General features: G+C 38.9%; 1 protein-coding gene across 1 annotated transcript in view; it reads right to left on the reverse strand.

The window, feature by feature from the left end:
• Window positions 1-18,936, reverse strand: part of XPO7 (exportin 7) — a 38,512-nt gene extending 19,576 nt beyond the window's left edge. Inside the window, exons 1-13 of the mRNA XM_059696045.1 lie at window positions 18,901-18,936; window positions 18,233-18,379; window positions 15,820-15,913; window positions 15,092-15,258; window positions 13,962-14,054; window positions 11,029-11,133; window positions 8,896-9,061; window positions 8,235-8,308; window positions 6,538-6,657; window positions 5,081-5,227; window positions 4,145-4,317; window positions 1,575-1,768; window positions 786-891 (exon numbers count right to left, since the gene is read on the reverse strand). Of these exons, the coding sequence (XP_059552028.1) occupies window positions 786-891; window positions 1,575-1,768; window positions 4,145-4,317; window positions 5,081-5,227; window positions 6,538-6,657; window positions 8,235-8,308; window positions 8,896-9,061; window positions 11,029-11,133; window positions 13,962-14,054; window positions 15,092-15,258; window positions 15,820-15,913; window positions 18,233-18,379; window positions 18,901-18,921 (1,607 nt within the window). The 5' untranslated portion in view covers window positions 18,922-18,936. The remainder of the gene's footprint in view (window positions 1-785; window positions 892-1,574; window positions 1,769-4,144; window positions 4,318-5,080; window positions 5,228-6,537; window positions 6,658-8,234; window positions 8,309-8,895; window positions 9,062-11,028; window positions 11,134-13,961; window positions 14,055-15,091; window positions 15,259-15,819; window positions 15,914-18,232; window positions 18,380-18,900) is intronic.
• Between the last annotated feature and the right edge of the window lie 798 nt (window positions 18,937-19,734).

Raw genomic sequence — 19,734 nt, forward strand, 5'->3', positions numbered from 1 at the left:
TCCAGCTGACTTCTATGCCAGACATTAGAACAAAGCCACTCTTCTCATTAGTTTTTTTGGGAAAAAGTTATTAAAAATATTATTTATGTTGAGATGTAATTTGGCTTACTGCTACTTTAAAATGAATTATAAAAATTTTTTGTTTTATTTCTAATACGATAAACACTGACAGATGTATCTCACATTAAACAAAGGCTCTCCGAGGTCCTCAAGGTTTGAGAGCCTCTGCTGTAGGGTATTAAAATAGCCCACCATTTTATTTCTATGGTAAACTTTTAGAAATCACTAAATACTTATTTATGGGCTTTAGTAATATAAGAATCACATAGATACAAATAACCTGAAGTCCTGTAGGTGGAGAAGTATATGGTGAAGAGATCTGAAAGGCTGCAGAAACTATATAATTCTATCTTTGGAGGATATTGGGAGAACCACAGTTCTCTATTAGACGTGCTCTGGTACGGCAAAAGCCGTCCACATTTTATTAACTTTCAGGGATTGTCCTTAAACAGAACTAAAAGCGACTCCTCAGTCTAATTTTCCTAATTCTGTATCCACCAATTCCTTGCTGAATTCAAGGAAGGTTGATAGAGTTCTTGCTATACGTATGAAAGGTTTGAAATTGGACCTGTAACAGTCCTTCACTCTCATGGGCAATCAGCTTCATGAGATTATATTCCATTAATAGGGAGAAAAGCAATAACAGAGGCATGTCAGGTTCCTATGGTCTCAGAACCCAAAAGGGTTGCAGCCGTGAAACAGGAAGCCTCCGTGGGAGCACTTACCGACAGACAAGCTCACCATCCATAGCATCCTGCTCATCAGTGCTGGCAAAAGAGACCCGACCACCAATCACTGCCCCAATGATGTAAACCAGCCATGTCAGCCTTCCTGCAACAGGAGAAAACCCATTAATGTCACCTCCAGTAATAATTTCATGAAGAAATCCCTCACTGGGAGGATCACTTCTTATCAGGAGCTTCCGTTATCTTAAGAACACCATGGAGCCAAAACCGGTTTGGCTCAGTGGATAGAGCGTCGGCCTGTGGACTGAAAGGTCCCAGGTTCGATTCCGGTCAACGGCATGTACCTGGGTTGTAGGCACATCCCCAGTAGATGTGCAGGAGGCGGCTGATTGATGTTTCTCTCTCATCGATGTTTCTAACTCTCTATCTCTCTCCCTTCCTCTCTGTAAAAAATCAATAAAATATATTAAAAAAAAAAAAAAAAAAAGAACACCATGGAGAAGCCACAAAGCCTTACTTTGCTTATAGAGTATAGCTACTACTCTGCTCTGGTAAGGGTGATGGCAAGGGGAAAATTCACCAGATAACCAAGTTTCCCCTACCAGACAAGGTCAATATTTTTAGAGTGCAGAACTTACACATAACCACCGCAAATTATTTCAGTTACTCTTCCCTAGTCCCCTGTGGCATTTAACAAACGCTCTTTTGCATGCACAGAGGAAACTGATGATGGAAGAATCCTTCTGAAGGAAAGGGAGGATAGAGGTGGCAATGGGCGAAAGGGTACTGGCATCACCTCCGTACAGGCCTGGTCCACTGTCCACTCACCCTCCTGCACGGCAATGTCCATCGGGCTTGCGCTGGCACTCTGCAGCAGCTCCTGATAGGACTGGGCCGACTGGTCAAACAACTGCACCAGGAGCGCACACGTCTTCTCGTATTCACAGCGCCCGATTGTAGACAGCTGGTCCAATTGCTGCTGGACCAGACCTGTATCCTCCAGAGGATCTTCCAGTCCATCTCTATCCCAAGGGAAGAAATATGCCTATTGATTTCCCCATCCGAGCAGCTCCTTCTTCATTTACCCACTGTTTCATATCTCAACACTACTTTTAATCAAGGAAGGGATATAAAAAAATTGGAAGGCAGACACCTTCAACCCAAGCACCAGTCTCTCTTAGGAATATTTGTTGGTGTCCAATCTTTCAATCTGGATTTCCAGTTCTTAACATTGGTTGGCCCTGATCCTCTCATTCCTGTTTCTCCACCCCAGCCTCAGCCTCTCGTTTGTTCTCGACCATAGTCAACTTTGGGATGATAAGTATCCTGTCTCCTGAGTGAGGCCATTGTGACCAGATGTGTTTTGGAATTCAGAAATCTTGAGGTTTTAGGGAGACAATATGGTATTTCTGCCATGTAATATAAACCCTCAATGGGCTCTGTGGTGTGGCAAATACAATATTCCTATTGCAGAATATTATGAATCGTCACACCAAGTAGAATTTAAAAAGACCATAAAGGGTCTCATATCAGTGCATGTCTCATTTTGCCACCAAATGAATTTTGGTGCCAAACTTATGAGAAAATTTAGTTTTCACATCTTGGATTTCATAATTACAGATGGGGCTCTGTGGATTTATACCAGGTCTTACCTTCTCTACTAGTTCATAAATTTGAAAATCTTGTCATATTACAAGCTGTCTACTGTTACATCACAGAATGACAAGCCAGCAGCAGCACCACCACTACCACTAACAGCTCATAGCTGTGTGTTTGCTGTGGTCCACACAGTGGGTCAGGAGACACAGTAAATTACTCCCTATAATAACCTCGCCCAAGAGCACACAGCCATTAGCTAGCTCTCTGGGCCCAGGGCCCACCCATGTAACCACTCCCCGACATGGTCTCACTGACACCAGCTGACTCCTCAAGAACAGAAACTAAGCAGCTAATAAAATAACTCCTCCCTGTGGACTTCAAAAATACTCAAAAATTCTGAAATGATTCAAAGTCATTAACAGTTAAGACAATGAACTGTTATGACAAGTAAATGCATTTGACTCTAAGCAAATTAAAAATCCAACTTAAAAAACCCAGATCTTCAGAGTCCAAGTAAATTCTCCTGAGAAATAGCCAATGAAAGCCCTAGCTGGTTTGGCTCAGTGGATAGGGTGTCGGCCTGAAGACTGAAGGGTCCCAGGTTCGATTCCAGTCAAGGGCACATGCCCAGGTTGCAGGCTTGATCCCCAGCAGGGGGTGTGCAGGTGGCAGCCAATCAATGATTCTCTCTCATCATTGATGTTTCTCTCTCTCTCTCTCTCTCTCTCTCTCTCTCTCTCTCTCTTTCCCTTCCTCTCTGAAATCAATAAACAATATATTTTAAAAAATTAAAAAATAAAAGATAGCCAATGAAAAAATATACAAGAATAGTCTTAAAAGTTCTCATCACAAGAAAAGAAAATGTTTTAACTATGTGATGGATGTTAACCAGACTTATTGTGATCATCTTGCAATATATACAAATACTGAAGCACTATGTTGTACACCTGAAAGTAACAGAATGCTTTATGTCAATTATACCTCCAAAAAAAAAGGTTAAATGAGATCTTAAAGGTGGAAGTCTAGTCCAATAGGATTGGTGTCCTTATAACATACGTATATGTGCGTGCACACACACAGAAAAAACCCTGTGAAGACACAGAGAGAAGATGCTCATCTGCAGGCCAAGGAGAAAGGCATCACCAGAAACCAACCCTGCTGGCACCTGGATCTCAGACTTCTAGCCTCCAAAACTGTGAGGAAAAACAAACAACAACCCAAACCACAAGCAAGAGAGGTACCTAAACCAAATAACTTTAACTCCACACAGGTCATTTTTGCAGGGGTCTGACATTCCTTTAGCTATGTGTTTCTGGTACAGTTAACAGGGTAGACAGAAACCACGTGTTAATGTAATACAATCAGTGATCAGTTGCCTAGAATTCTTATTTCTTCTAGTCAACTCTGAATTGTGTAATCCCTTTTATCTATTTAATATTTTAGGAGTTCACATTAAGCACCTATAACTTACACATTATAATTCCTATAATCTATAGTCTATAAATGTTTCTCTCCTATTTAAGGAAAATCAGTGGCAAGGACAAACATTATGTTTTGTATTCAAAGATATTGCTACCGACAGCAATAACAGGACACGAATAGGATGTTAAAGACTATTCTTTCAGATGTTATGCTATTCTGCTGACATAAGAGAATGACCATCAACAGTATTAGCTCCAATAAGACTCCTATCAAAGACTCCTATCAAAGACTCCTATCAAATTTTTTTGCCAATGGGTGTCTGACCTCTGGCAAGTATAACACCAGGCTACTGGGGAAGGCTGTCCCAACGTCCTTACCTCAGTATGATGTGCACAGACTCCAAACGGGATGTAATGTAGGCTTTGGTGACTTCAGGAGTATAAGTTTCCAGCATGTGGGGCTCTGTGGCTTTCACATATGGCACAGAGGCTGCCAGACGCTGCCATAGGCTCAGGAGATAGTGCACACTATTTGGGGCAAATTCCCAGTGCTAAGGAAAACCAAAAGAGCAGGAGGCATACTTCTTATTTTTGTACACAATACACTAGTCCCATGCCACTCGACACAAAGGATAAAGACTTATAAAAAAGATGAGAATCTTTTATGGGCTTTGTTCTGTGTATGGCAACTGGTCTAATATGTTTATTAGTATTTCAGAGACTATGCATCTAATGAGAAGAGCTGTTCTAGCTGGATGAGTAAACCTCTCCACAACAAAAACCTTGCATAAGTGGTTCTCAAACATTAGTATGCATGAGAATCACTTAGAGAGCATGTTAGAAATAGAGACACCAGGCCTCCACCCTGAACCTAGTGAACCAGAAATTATGGGGGTAAGATCCAAGCACCTGCCTTTTCATTAAGCTCCTCAGATGATTCTGATGCAAGCCATACCGTTTGAGAGCCAGAGCCCTATATTACATGAATAAGAAAGAGAGGGCATTGACTCACCCTTTACTCTTCTGTCTAGTTCCCTGTTCCACTCTTGCCTATTGGGTGTGTGTGTGTGTGATTCTGAGGGGATTCTCTTTGCCTTGCAATTCCCACATGTTCTTCTCCCAATACTCCTTGCACTTTTGTAATACACATGAGTAGACGGCCACAGTAATTACTCTGCAAGGTTACCATACATGTATTTATAATTCACTTTTGCCAAGGGGAAAAAAAAGAATATTCTTAGAAGGCTAAACCCAGAGAGCAAGAGAAGCGGTTCCAATGTTTAGGAAGAAAGAGCCAAGCTACCAAAGACAAACCTGTAAGCTGGTCACCGTGAAGTTAGCTATCAATCGGATGACCTCAGGGTAGTTCTCCACCTTGACTAGTTCTCCCAGTTGATAGTTACTCTTCAGTCGGGCCAGCAGTCTGCAAAACTCGTGGTAGTTGTTCGGGTCTGACAAGCTCTGGGGGCAGCACAGGGGGAATAGAATGTGAAATGCGACTCACTCACTCTGAACGACAGGGATGGCTTCAGGGGAGGGGGAATCTACTTAAACTTGTAAGACGCGAGTCCTCATTCAGAAGGACACGTCTGTGTAATGTTCAAACATTCACCTGTGGCATTAGCCTCAACTGACAGAGTCTAAAACGGAAGCTGGAAGGGTCCACTATAGCCCTAAGGTTGTAAAGCTGATAAATGGCAAAAAAGGGCGTGGTCTAAGGTGTAACTAGTCTGCTTGCTTCTCATCAATTAAAAGAAAGATAAAAGAAATTTTCATCCTCACATCTGTCAAATTTATCAAGTACAATAAACCACAGCAGCAAAGTTATGCAAATATTTTATATATTTAAACATTTAATAATAAAAATACATTTATCTATTCCTGTGTTTATATATTTTATACTTATATCAAACTTTTGATTTATTCACATACAATACCAGCATATTTATTTTCCTTATATATGTCTTCTTCTATTGGCATAGGGGGACAGATCTTGTTTTGTTCACCACGGTATCCCTGGTACATGGTAGGTGTTTCATAAAATTTGTTGAATGAATGAACTATGAACTGATTTTATGATATGTCCTAGTGTAGAGAAGTGATACTTTAAAAAAAATAGGTGTTTACAAAATCTTTGGGACTGAAAAAGACAAAAAGGACTACTGAGTTATGGAACAAATATTTGAATGAGAAATCTCTCCCTTCCCACCTAAAAGCTGTTCTATATCCTATATAATAAAAGGTTAATATGTAAACCAACCAAACGGTGGAATGACCAGTCGCTGTGACGCGCACTGACCATCAGGGGGCAGACGCTCAATGCAGGAGCTGTCCCCTGGTGGGAAGATGGGTGCATGGCTGGTGAGCGCAGCTGCGGCAGCACTAAGGATGTCCAACCACCGGCTTAGGCCTGCTCTCCATAGGCCCAAGTTGTCAGTAGGACATCCCACAAGGGCTTCCTGATTGCGAGAGGGCGCAGGCTAGGCTGAGGGACCACCCCCACTAAGTGCACGATTCTCGTGCACCGGGCCTCTGGTAGTTAAATAAAGAACGTACATTCAAAAAAATGGAAACAAAAACAAATTTAAATTCTTAATTTCTTGGGGGGAAATGACTCTAGCTCTAACCTTATTTTCCTGAGCAAAGGGATCCTTCTGACTTGTAACAGATAGGTGTGTGCACGCGCACGTGCGCACACACAGAATCATATATATCACATATACATATAGCAATCATATATTTATTCAAATAAAAACATCCTCAAATTTTACCTGTGGATTTTCCAGTATTCGTTTAACACCATCAACAAGATGAGAGAGAAACTTGGCCCTCTCTGCATTGTTAAACAGGGATCTTCTAACGGAGGCGATCTGTACTAAGCAAGATAATACCTAAAAACAGGGCACAACCCAAACACAGCTCATATTAAAAAGATTGTCCAGCTCTTTCATGATCTTTTCCACTCCTATAATATTCTTCTTTACATATGCCTCTAATTCTGTTCTTTCAACCCCTGCTACAATTATAATATAGAAAGATCAAAGAGGATACAGCTTACGATATCTAAAACAACTTTATTAAAAGAAAAAAAAAAGAGCATTACATCCAATCTGATCATAACAACTACTTAAATTCACACTATGGAAATTCCTAAACTTAGGCATATTCTCTGACTACCCCAATGGCTTCCTTCATTCTTGTTAACATACATATTTAAGGCTTGAAAACACCAGGCAATTCATAGTTTAAATAAAGTTTTAGATTTCGTTTTTTCTGTTTTATTAAGACCCTTTGGCTAATCAGGCTTTGTATGTAACGCTACAATGAAATATCTGGGCCATGAAAAAACCAGCGTTTATGCTGAAAGCATTTTACCCTTTCCCTACTGTGTGAGGTATTTATACTCTCTGCCCAACCAGATCTATTTTCTACCCTTCACCACCCTGCTGTTCCCTGGGAGGCTGACCTCTGTGACTAACAGCAGCCCAGCTCCCTTGCCCTCTTGCTTCTAGTTGGCTTCAACCATTGGAAAGTACCAGCAAGGAGATCAGGGCAGGAGGAAAGAAGTGCCACCTCCCGCTGGGCCATGGTTGGCAGTCTCAACCTCTGCTGTACAGCCTTGCCCTAGGCCACAGCTTCAGCTTCTCCTGAGCTCCTCCTACCTTGCCCCTTGAAGCTTCCCACAACTGCCCACCCCAGGGGGTACAGTCATCACCTCTTGTTAGATTCCCTTCATTTGGCCCACACCTTTATAAATAGTCTTTTCATTAATTACCCTTATTGAGTATATTACCTTTTCCTAACTTGATACAAACAACACTGAATTCATATTTCGCTAAAGCAAAGAAAGGTCTACATTAATTTGGAAAAGTACAATGACCAGGAAAGTAGTCCACTGTAGAAACACTACACCAAACACCCATTACTATACTGTGTCTTCTTTATGTTTTGCACAATGGTATTTTACCCCACCCATCTGAAATACCAGGCCAACATCTTTTAGGACTTGAATGAGTTCTGTGATTTTTAGGACTTGAATGAATTCTGTGATTTGAGGAGTTTATTGTTTTAAAGGAGAAATGCATCATTCCCAAAAGCTTTCAAATGCTATTTAGAAATAAGTATGCAAATTTGCCTTCTTATTACAGCTTCCATTTATCACTTATGTTTGAGGGATCTTTAAAACTTCTCAGTCAGGACAACCTTCAGCTTGACAATTTGAGGTAAAAAGTCAAGATGAGACCCAAAGAGCTTGACATCTGCAGCAATTTGTCATTAAACAGGAATAATTTTAAAATAATTAAGACTTTATTGCAAGAACTTTTAAGCTATAAGCTTGACCTTGGCTAGATAACGAACCCTAGTATTTCCATGCGTTAGTTCTATGATTTTGTACAACAAAGTGAACATAAGGCTCATTCACCATTGCTATTTTCCAGAAATAGGTTTGCTTTAGAAACTGACTCACCAGAGGTGAAAATGAAGGAGGGATGGAATGATACAGGTCAAAAAACAGCTGCAGAGTTGAAGAATCTAAGAATGCTGAAAGAAAGACACAAAAGCACTTCACTGAGCATGTCTGCACACTGCCACTGCCTGAGTGCTGGCACTACGTTTGGGAGCTGGCTCTTCCCGCTTTCTTCACTTACACGGTGCTTATGTCCTTTGAAAGTGATAAGCTAATAAGGGCTTTTTGTTTTCCTTTTTAAGAAGTAGTTTTTAGCTCTTCTGAGAAATAGATTCATTCTTCTGATTCTCAGAAACTTAAGACAATAGGGCTCTGTTCATAGCAAGAATTTTTATCCTTAGGAACATACAAACATAAGCACATGTTCTTTTGCTTGATTTTGTTTTTAAAGCTAGACATTACCTCAAATGAATAACCTAACGGAAGTCTCTAGGTGGTTAATGTAAGAAGGTCAAAGTCACTCTGGTCAGTAATTAAGAGTTCTTCCAGGCTGGGCGATCCATAAGGTCTCCAAGAACCTTCCCTCACTTTATAAAGACAGATGCTGAAATGATGAATGCTCTTGTACAATAAAAAGGGACGCCAGGGGTCCTGTAGACCATCCTACAGATACTGCGCAGAGCTGAGCAGCAACCTGTTTCAGGTGGGGCGATGCTCTTACCTGATCTCCAGCTGGTGGGAATCTGTACTGTGCACAGGTCATCTGAGGACTCATCAGTAGATGTGCCGATGAAATCAAAGTTTAGGCAGTTATGAGTGAGTTTGAGCAGTTGCATGAGCAAACCATGTTGACTTTCATCATTCAAGTTTAGATTCTTTCCAGAAGCCTGTAAAAATTACCATAATGAGCCCCAAGCAACCACTCCTCTTCCAAGCTTGCTACTAGACTCACAAGCAGGCTGTTGAGCCAGAAAGGGAGGACTACATTTCAACACAGAAAAGTGATGTTTCCCCTGCCACAAGATGCTGCACTTCTATTACCTTAATGCCACGATGAAAACCCTAGCTCCTCATTACTATTACAACACATTTACCATAAAACATGAAGCCGGTATTTAAAGAAATCCCCCCTTTGACACTTATTCTTTCCATGTAGACACGGTGGCCACAGGGAATCCTGAAGCAATATGTGTGGTTACTTCATTTGCATGTGAAATCCTAGCTATGTCTAGGCAGGGCTAGAATTAAATCCTGGGAGGGAGTTCTAGTAAGTTTTATATCCTGTCCTACCTTCCTTCCTCTTTTTAATATTACCATCATCAGAATCAACAAAATCTTTCAAACCAAACCTAAAACAAATCACCACTTAATTTTATTTATTCACTGACAGTTTACCTGCCTGTATGTAGCTCAATACTGGTCCATAGCTCCTGGGATTCTCATGTTCAAAGTTCATACCAGCTATGAATTTGGTGAGAGCTGGCTAATTGTTTTTATTTTTTTAATATATTTTTATTGATTTCAGAGAGGAAGGGAAAGGGAGAGAGAAGCATCAATGATCAGAGAATCATTGATTGGCTGCCTCCTGCACGCCACACACTGGGGATCGAGCCTGCAATACAGGAATGTGCCCTGACTGGGAATTGAACCATGACCTCCTGGTTCATAGGTCCATGCTCAACCATTGAGCCACACTGGCAGGAAGCTAGTTGTTTTTGATAGTATCAGTGAGGAGGATTCAAACCTTAGTTTTCTCAAAAGCTTTTCCCTTCCAGGGGTACAACAGTTTTTTCTGGGCAGCTCACCCAACCTGAGGACTGTCTGGGAATTCCGAGATAAGCGGGCAATTGAGGAAAAAGATGGACATCAAAACTTGGCCCTAGCCAGTTTGGCTCGGTGGATAGACCATCAGCCTGCAGACCAAAGGGTCCCGGGTTCAATTCCAGTTAATGGCACGTACCTCAGTTGCGGGCTCATCCCCGGCCCGGGCCCTGGTTAGGGCTCGTGCAGGAAGCAACTAACCGATGTGTTTCTCTCACACTGATGTTTCTCTATGTCTTTCCCTCTCTCTTCCATTCTCCCTAAAAATCAATCCTCGGGTGAGGATTAACAATAACAACAAATAATAATAAAACTAAAACTGGATATACTGGAAAATGAGAATTAGAACAAAAAACCCCCAAGTCCCCCAAGTGAACAAAGAGCCAGAGACTAATCCCGTTTATCTTTCTATAGGGACAAAGCAGCCAAACATTGTTATAAATGTGTAGAACATGTAAGTTAACATTTCTTAGTTCAACTCTATCAATAAATGAATGGAAACACCAACTGTTCTATTTTAAAACAGGTAATTTCCTTATGTGATACTGTCTACCCCTTCAGGTTATGAAATCTAGATGGATGTTAAAATTCCAAAATCTGCTTTTCCTTACAGATGTTGCTTGTTTATTGGCTGCTTTTAGCTCAGCAGGGGACAGGGAGTCAGAGTTTTAGTGTGCTAACAATGTCGTCTGAGCCTGCTCTCAGAGCACTACAGTTAACAGGCCTTTGCTCCACACAGGAAAATTTTATGTGGTATAAAAAGAACAAACAACAGAATCTCAAACTTTGTGGTAAACTTGATTCCTTTAAGATAGGAGCATAGGATAACATTCTCTCACTGCTCTTCCGTAGGGAATCATAATCCTTTCTCCAACACCAGTGCTCATGCTAGCAAATTTCTTCAGCATCTTGGAGAGGGGTATTATGTGAGAGGTGTTGATGGTGATTAAAGAGATGCATAAATGCTATGAGGTCACTCATCTGTCACCCTTTCAAAATAAACAGGGAAGCAGGATCCAGCCTACCATCTCACCTGTTTTAGTAAATTGCAGGAAAGTGTGAAGATGTCAAATAATGATGAATCTCGGAAAGAAGAGGCAATTTTTCTGTGCTTGGTTAAAGGATGGGTGGTGTCTGCCTGTGCAGAAAAATAAACAATGCAGGTTTTAGAATTAAATGGAAAGAAATTCTTTTTTCATGCAGACTTCAAATAAAGTAGAAAGATTTCCAGTAAAAGCAACATAAATACAAAATACATTTTAAACACTTAAATTACTATAAAATCATATAAAGTGAGATGATGCAAAGGACAATAAGCTGCTAATAGCCAGAATATCATGTCTCCAAGGTTTACAGAGGGAAGACAGAAGGAGGAACGAATATCTCCATTGCAAAGTTTTAATTTCCTCTACAACTAGGTAAAATTTAACAAATTTCTGGCAGATACTGCTAAATATTACTATTATGTTGCCCTGTGGTTTAGTTTCAAAAACACATAGTAGCATGGCTTGGGTTTTGGTAAACAACCCACTGGGCTGAAGTTACTGCAGAATTTCCAAAACAGTCATTAACCAGCAGCCATGGACTTCAGATGAATGACAACAGCCTGCAAATACTTTCCTCCTTCTCTAACCTATTTGTTTCTACGTGGAGTCCAGATCCCAAGAGTGAACACTTTAATTAAATGGTTGTATTGTTCACTTATTCCTCTTTTTTGTCTTTTCAGCCACATTTTAAAGGTTTTTGTGGTTAAGGATTAAATCTTTTACTTCTTTAGTATGTCCTCTATTCCTGCCGCTACTCAGTAAGTAGATGGTACTCAAATGTTAAGGTTGTCAGGGCATTTTTTCCACCAGAAAGCTTAAATCTTTCTATGCACTGACCAATTCATCTAAGAGGAAGCTCATTTTGCTTTTGGGACATGAAAGAATAATGAGGCAAGATTTCTGACAGACAGCCAAGTTATGGGTCCTCCTGATTTTATTTCTAAGCTCAGATAGGAATGGTAACAGAAATACACTTCCTGATTTGAATCTGACAACCCCCTAACTAAAAAGCCCCACAGCAAATTAAGTTATATAGAGGTTCAAAATATTCCTCATTTCCAGCTCCAATGTCACTGTGTTAGCATAAGTGTCCTAGATAAATAAGCTACTGCTGGATTATACATTCTATAACACATCTAACCTATTATGCTGATCCTAATACCAAGAATAATTACATTAAGTATGTTACACACACTTCTATTGTTTTCTTAAGAAAGACAAGTAAAATTTAAGTGTTTTTTATACCAACACTGATGTATTTTGTGAGGCCAAGCTTCACAAGGAGAGAACACGAATCCCACAATCTCTGCACTTAGTTAATGCTCGCTTTCCGACTACAAAGGTAACAGTAGTTAAACAAGTAGTTAGCCCTAGCTGGTTTGGCTCAGTGGATGGAGTGTTGGCCTGCGGACTGAAGGGTCCCGCGGTCGATTCTGGTCAAGGGCACATGCCCAGGTTGTGGGCTCAGTCCCCAATGGGGGGCGTGCAGGAGGCAGCCGATCAATGATACTCTCTTTCATCATTGATGTTTCTATCTCTCTCCCTTCCTCTCTGAAATCAATAAAAAAATATATATTTTTAAAAGTTATTAAAGCACAGTCTTTGGAATAAGACTGGATTTGAATTCAGATACTGTTGCCTGCTAACTGTGTCACCTTAGACCAGCAGTTCTCAACCTGTAGGTCGTGACCCCTTTGGCGGTCGAAGGACCCTTTCACAGGGGTCGTCTGAGACCATCATGCATATCAGATATTTACATCACGATTCATAACAGTAGCAACATTACAGTTATGAAGTAGCAACGAAAATAATTTTATGGTTGGGTCACAACATGAGGAACTGTATTTAAAGGGCCAGAAGGTTGAGAACCACTGCCTTAGACAAATTATTTAGCCTCCTTTTCCTTTTCTAGAAAATGGGATAACCACAGTACCTTTCTAGGACTAATGTGAGAATGAAATAAGTTAATACAAGTAAAGTGCTCAGAATAGTGCCTATCACACAGTAATCACTCAAAGGTATAAGCTATTATTATTTTGATAATTATCGACCACAATGAGGATTGTATGTGACAGAGAACACGTACAGCCTCCAGATTTTAATAGGCTAAGCAAGTGTATTTATAATAGTAACAATACAGTTAAAACTCTCATGGGTTAATAAAAATGTCTGTACAATTATGAGCAACAGCAAAAGTGATGCCAATGTAATTATTAGCTGACAACTGAAGGGTGAGATATTATAACTAATATTAATACTGGCCTGTTCAGTAATTATAAATTTTAGCTGGATACAAAAGTAAATGACTGAAAAAATAACAGCCAGAGCAAAAGAAGCCACTGGTGTTTCCTCTGTAGTGATCTGTATCATCAATGACTATTTAAAACATTTGTTATTTAGTAGAATGTTTTATGCATTCTGAAAAGATTGCCAGTAAAATCTTTAATAATCGGACATGGTAACTTATTTTTAAATGATTATAAACATGTATTAATGTATGCAGCAGAAGGGGCACACAAATGATGCTGGTTCCACTTTTGTGATTCCTTTTTTAAAACTCATTCTTTTTCATTAATAAACTATTTCAAAATAAATAAATAAATAAATAAATAAATAAATAAATAAATAAATAAATAAAACTATTTCATTAAGCTTTTGACTTAGGTAGGGCCATTGCTCGTATCTCTAGTAGTGAACATTAATACCAGTGAGGAAAGCTGAGATGGGGGTAAAATGTTCTGGAGACAGAAGGGGACCACGACAAAAAGAGTGAGGTAGGTTGTACTTACAGAGGAAAACCCAATGCAATTATTTTGTTTCAAAAGGGCATTAATCACTTACCGCGAAAGCACACAACTGCCAAAACGATCATCCCACACAGAGCAGAAAACACCAATACTAAGAAAAATATGGCACTTACTTCAATGAGGAAGGCTGTAGCACTTACTTGATTAATTTCATTGGTTAGCTGAGATAAAATTGTGACGCCAATGATGCAGTATTCAACACTATCCTGGTTTTAAAAAAAAAAAAAAAGGAAGAGTTGGTGTGTGCAGCTTGATTTCAGCACTGGAAATGCAGTCACACTTTGGAAATGACAGAATCATGGGTTGCTACTAACACTGCCTAGACAACGTAGCAAGGAACTGTAGTTCAAAACTGCTGCTTTGCAGGACATAAAACCTAACTGCCATAAGAAAGACTGCTGAAACTGACTTCATCAAAATTGAAACCTTTCATAATTTAAAAATAACCGTAAGCATTATACCATGCTCATTACAAAAAGAGAAAGTGGCAAAGCACACTTAAGATAAATTACAAATGAATGTGTAACAATTTTCAAAGAAACTGTATACAACAAGAAAAAGGCAAAGAAGCCGACTTAAAAATGTACATAAGATATAAGCAGGAAGTTCATAGAAAAACAAAAATTAAGCAGTAAATTAACCTATGAGAAATTGTTCTGTCCCATTCATAACTCAAATGCTGAGATACCAATTCTTTTTACCTATTAAATTGGAAAAATACAATAGCTGAGCTCTCAGGGTGGAGGCACAAGGAAATAGGCACCTTCTAATTGTTGGAGGAAGAAACTATTTTGGGGGGCGATTTGGAAATATCTTTAAAAGCCAAAATACACATATCCTTTTGCTTGAATAACTCCAATAATCCCAATACACTTATTCAAAGTATGACAGGATAGATATATATGTAAATTGATCTACCTACCTACCTATTTGGATAGTCATTGAAGTGTTTATTTAACAGTCAAATATAGAAGCAAACTTAATGCCTACCCCTAAGAGATCAGTTAATTGAAGTATGGCATTTTATATCAGAATAGTATGTAGGCATTAGAAAGAATGAAGGAGGGTTGGTTTGTGCTGATGTAACATACAAAGCCAAGACACATTAAAGGTAAAAGAGACACAGACGAGAACATATCAAATAATTCTATTTTGTGTACTTTCTAGAGAGTAGAACTGTATATAAGTAAGTATATGCATGTTGCTTCTCCCATTCTTATTACATTAAATATATACATCATACCTGTAAAAACCTTGTGACGTCTGTGATTGCATTTCTGAAGACATAGTCATCCTTCTGACAGTCAAACCAGCCCAGCTTTGTGATTCTGGCATACAACTGAATAAGTGCCTGTGTCACGAAAGTAGCCAACTTTGGCCGAGTGGCAAGGTAGTTGAGCACATAGTTCCCTATAAAGCAAAAACAATCCATGTGACATACGGCTCTGTCAGGGAAGGGCATGCAGCTTTAAATGTACTAAATGTGCAGGAAATGGCAAAATTATGCGATTGCCTCTAAACTCCCTTACTTCTTCATGCTACTGAGAAATGGGGCTTTGAGTGTAAGATGACTAGGCTTTCTAACTGAGAATGTTATACTTGTCAGAATGAAGAACCCGAAGTATGGCAGCCTTGAATCTACTCCTAGATGGCTAAATCACAGTCTGCACAGAATTCAAAATCCTTAACAACGATTTTCTTAGTTATTAGTGGAAGTAAAGATTGAATTAAAGAAACCTTCTGACAACAAAAGGGGTTACTTAGGCTTATTTAGAAGTAATTATTCTGGGCCCTCTTCACTTTCATAAGCTCAAAATTCTGGGGGTGGGGGGAAACCTTGATTCCAGATATTCTGTATGCTTAGCAATTTCAGGGCATTATCAAACAAGCAATATAAATTTAACTATTACCACCAGCACGTTACTAAGCAAACTAATTTCTTTAAGAGAGAATAGACAATTCTTTACTTACGAATATCTATTCGTTGCTCCAATGGCAGAGGGTTGTTTGTGCGTGATACAAGCTTTGTAAGGCATGTAGCTGCCAGTAACTGGGAGTACGATGACTGTGAAAAGAGGGGGGGGGGGGGTGGAGGGAAATGTAGAATTACATTTTATTGAGTTAGTCAGTCATAAGATTTTTTCATTTGGAGATATGTGCTCAGATTCAAGAAAAAATTGTTTTGCTATATTAAATCTTCTAGATTTTAGAGCATCTATCATTCTAAGAAAAAGAGGCCAATATAGCATGTGCTCAATTTGGCTGATTTCAGTCATGGGCAAGGGGCAAGATCAAGTAAATGGCCTGATCAAACTGAATCCAGTATTTCCATTACTTCAAGGGGGCACATGGGAGAAGGGATCTTTTCAGAAAGGTATTAAGGTTTTCAGAAGACAAATCTCTTTTCATTTAAACCAAGAACTCTCCTCCCATCAATAGCCTTGTTAAAGTGATGTCTCAAAAAGTTTCACCTCAAAAATATTCCCAACGTCACCTCAAGATATTTAGTATGGCAGAAAGAAAGACATAAGTAAACAAATAAAGAAAGAAAGAAAGAGAGAGAGAGAGAAGCAAGTAAAAGGCCCGATCAAACTGAATCCAGTATCTCCAATACTCCAATATCCATACTATGCTGTACAGTTAACCCCCAAATTACTAGTATGTCTTTTCACCAGCACAGCTATCAATCAGCTACAGCTTTGGAGAATATATGCTAGTTTTAAAGTAAATTCATTACAATTATTTATGAGAAAGAGAAATTATGGCCACAGAAATGGAGTAGCATTATCATATTCTCAAGTGTGGATTTTAATGAATTTTAACCTTAGACAGAATCAGAATTATTTATCTGATCATAATGTGCAAGAAGGAGCCATGTGCGAATTCCTCCATGTGACTATATTACATAAAGTCATAAACAGAGACAGACTCAGACCATTAAAATAATTTAATCAAGGATCAAGGAAAATTGTCTATAAAACTAAAAGTCCTTAAGACAGTAGGCTATCTACAGGCATTATATTATACCACCAGTTATAAAAAAAATTTAAGCTTAAGGAAAAAATCTATAAAAGTGACTTTGACATGTGACTTTTATTCAACACCCCTGAACATGTTTTAAACTGATCAGAGTGGGTGTGTCAAATCACTAATAATGTAAGAGAGGCTACTGTAACATGGTGTATAACTATACACTACAAAACACACAAATGGTCTCTATACATAATTCCAATAAATCTGTTAAGTCACTAAGAAGTCAATATAGATGAACAGGGAACAATCCACTATGATGAAGTGTTTTTAGTATTGCAGAGGTCCTGTTCTACTGCAGCCTGCTCACTGTCAGTAGGAGCGTCTCCAGTTAGCATAGTGTCAGAGAGGGAGTCAAGTGGAAAAGCTAGTTGTGCATCTCCCATAGTACATATCTAAGTGGGTCAATCCTAAGATCAAGTGACTGAAAGGAAATATATAAAACACTACATATGAAAACAGAACAGAGCACCATGCAATCTCTGACCATGACTCTGTAACCTTCAGATACTTGCAAAAAGAGTTAGCTTCTCCAACTACTAAAGGATAATTTTTAGACTGTAATTTGTTCTGTTTACTGAATAATACTGTAACACTACTAATGAAAACGTAAAAATGTTGTCACCCAGAATTCTACCCTCTCAACAAATTAGTTTCTTTCATTCTTTTCACATTTCCTTCCAGTCTTAAGTATAGTACTAGCTGCTAAGTCTGGTTGGGATTCTGACTCTCTCAATGCCCTTTCATGATGGTTGGATTTTTACCCTTCCTCAAACCCCCTTCTTGCCAAAAATATTTATCAAACTATCTCATTAAAAGTATTATTTTGATCACTGCAATACTATTTTTAGCTGGAAGAGGTTCTAATTCCATTTTTAAAACTATAACTTCCAATAATTTTCATTGTCAAGACCATTTCCCCTATATTTCTAAGGCAAGAAGCAGCAGCTATAGCACAGAGGAGGAAAAGAAACTGGGGAACTTGTAAGGTGACATGGACTTTGTGGATAAGAAGTCATTTTATATACAGCCCTTTCTTCTTTGCAAGGAGGTAGTACTTAAGAGTAAAAAACAGAAAAGGAGTCCCAGGAACTAGACAACATAAAAAATGACAGGACAAAATATATATGTTCAGTATGTTCAATGAAATTTTACTGAAGAGGCTATATGGCCTTCCTTCTTCTTCTTCTTCTTCTTCTTCTTTTTTTTTTTTTTAGCTAATCTGGCAGGTATGGTGCTATTTAAAAGTAAAATTAAGGAGGCAAAGGCACCTAGAAGAATCCCAATCCACCCCTAAACAAGAATGTATTTTCTTAAACATGTTATCCTTTAGGATTTTTCAAATCTTACGTACACTTCCTCTTTCGAGGAGTAGCTGGCACTTGCTCAGGCAATCGGGGCTGTTGGTGAATTCAACCAAGGCTTTCTCTGCCTGGAGCCGAGTGGTTGTATCTGTGGTTTCATAAAGCTGTTTGCACAGATTCTCTAACTGGGCCAGGCTCTGGAAAAGATCATCAAGAAAGAAATCAGTACAGCCTACTATATAAACAAGAAGCCATACTTGAAATTGCTGGACAAAAAGAAATAATCAATGAAGAGAGACTTGCTTCTCAACTCTGAGGAGGAGCCAGGTGACCTTTATCTAATAATATATATATAATTTATAGCTCTTTATTTGATGCTTTAGAAGACAAAATGATAGAATGCCTAATCTACATATTTTTTTCAGTTACTGTTAAAAATCAATCACAAATGATACCTTTTTTCCTTGAAAATACCCATTCTCCTAAGCTTTACCCAAAAGCTTTCAAATAAAAATTTAGTATTTGTTTGCCAAAATTATGAATACTAGAGTCACTGCTGTGAAATGAGGCACATAAACACATACTATAAATGTCACATATATCTTTACATAGTTTTACATATTTTCCCTTTGCCAAGTAGTTATTAGCTTACAGTTATGTGCATGCATACAGATACCAACCTCTCTAAGAAAACTTCAGAATGTATGTACATACGCACCTTCCTCCCTGGGTCCCTCATGGCTAAAGTTCCGCAGCCAGGAGTCTTTTCTGTTGTACTTTAAACTCTTGCTTTGGTTCCAAATTTAAATGGCAGGGTCAAAATAAATTCAACCCTCGCATATGCTCACACAGAGATAAGACAAGGGGAACGCCCCCAAATAAACCCTTCTCTCCAAATCTTGAACCAGTTCCAAACAAGCAGGAAGGGGATGGGCGTGTGCTTTGGTCAAACCCCAGAGGGACACAAATCTACTTCCACTTAATGCGGTGTTAAAAAGCAGAGGAAAGAACTAGTAAGAGTTGACTTAATATCACCCTGCCCTAACTAGAGAGGAGGCAAAAACATCTGTTAGTGTTTAAAGGAATGGTTTGGACTTTAAAAAGGAATCTATGCCTATTTTCTACAGTAGCAAGCAAGATGTGGTTTACACAGTTCGAAGAATCTCACTACTAGAATTGACAATTCTGATAAGAAAAAAAATATTTTAAAAAACCAACCTGGGTGAATAGCCTAAAATAATATTGCACAGCCACAGTCTGCCCAAGACTTATTACCACGTTATTTCACTAGGCTGTGACTATAAATCAGTTTTCCCACTAAGCAGGAAAGCTCTTAGGGTAGGATACCTATTTTACTCAACATGATTAATAAATTTCAAACATTAACCTAAAGAAAACCAGAAAGACAAATACTGACACTCCAAGATCACCAGTTGCACTTCAGAGTCCCCCGACCCCTAAGAACACAGCAAAACAATAAAACAAACCAATCACCCTTCACAACATCTCGGCTCTGACTAGGCCCGTGTTTAATTGGTTCCTCTCTGACTTA

This window comes from Myotis daubentonii, chromosome 5, assembly GCF_963259705.1.
Source record: "Myotis daubentonii chromosome 5, mMyoDau2.1, whole genome shotgun sequence".
NCBI classification, from domain to species: Eukaryota; Metazoa; Chordata; class Mammalia; order Chiroptera; family Vespertilionidae; genus Myotis; species Myotis daubentonii.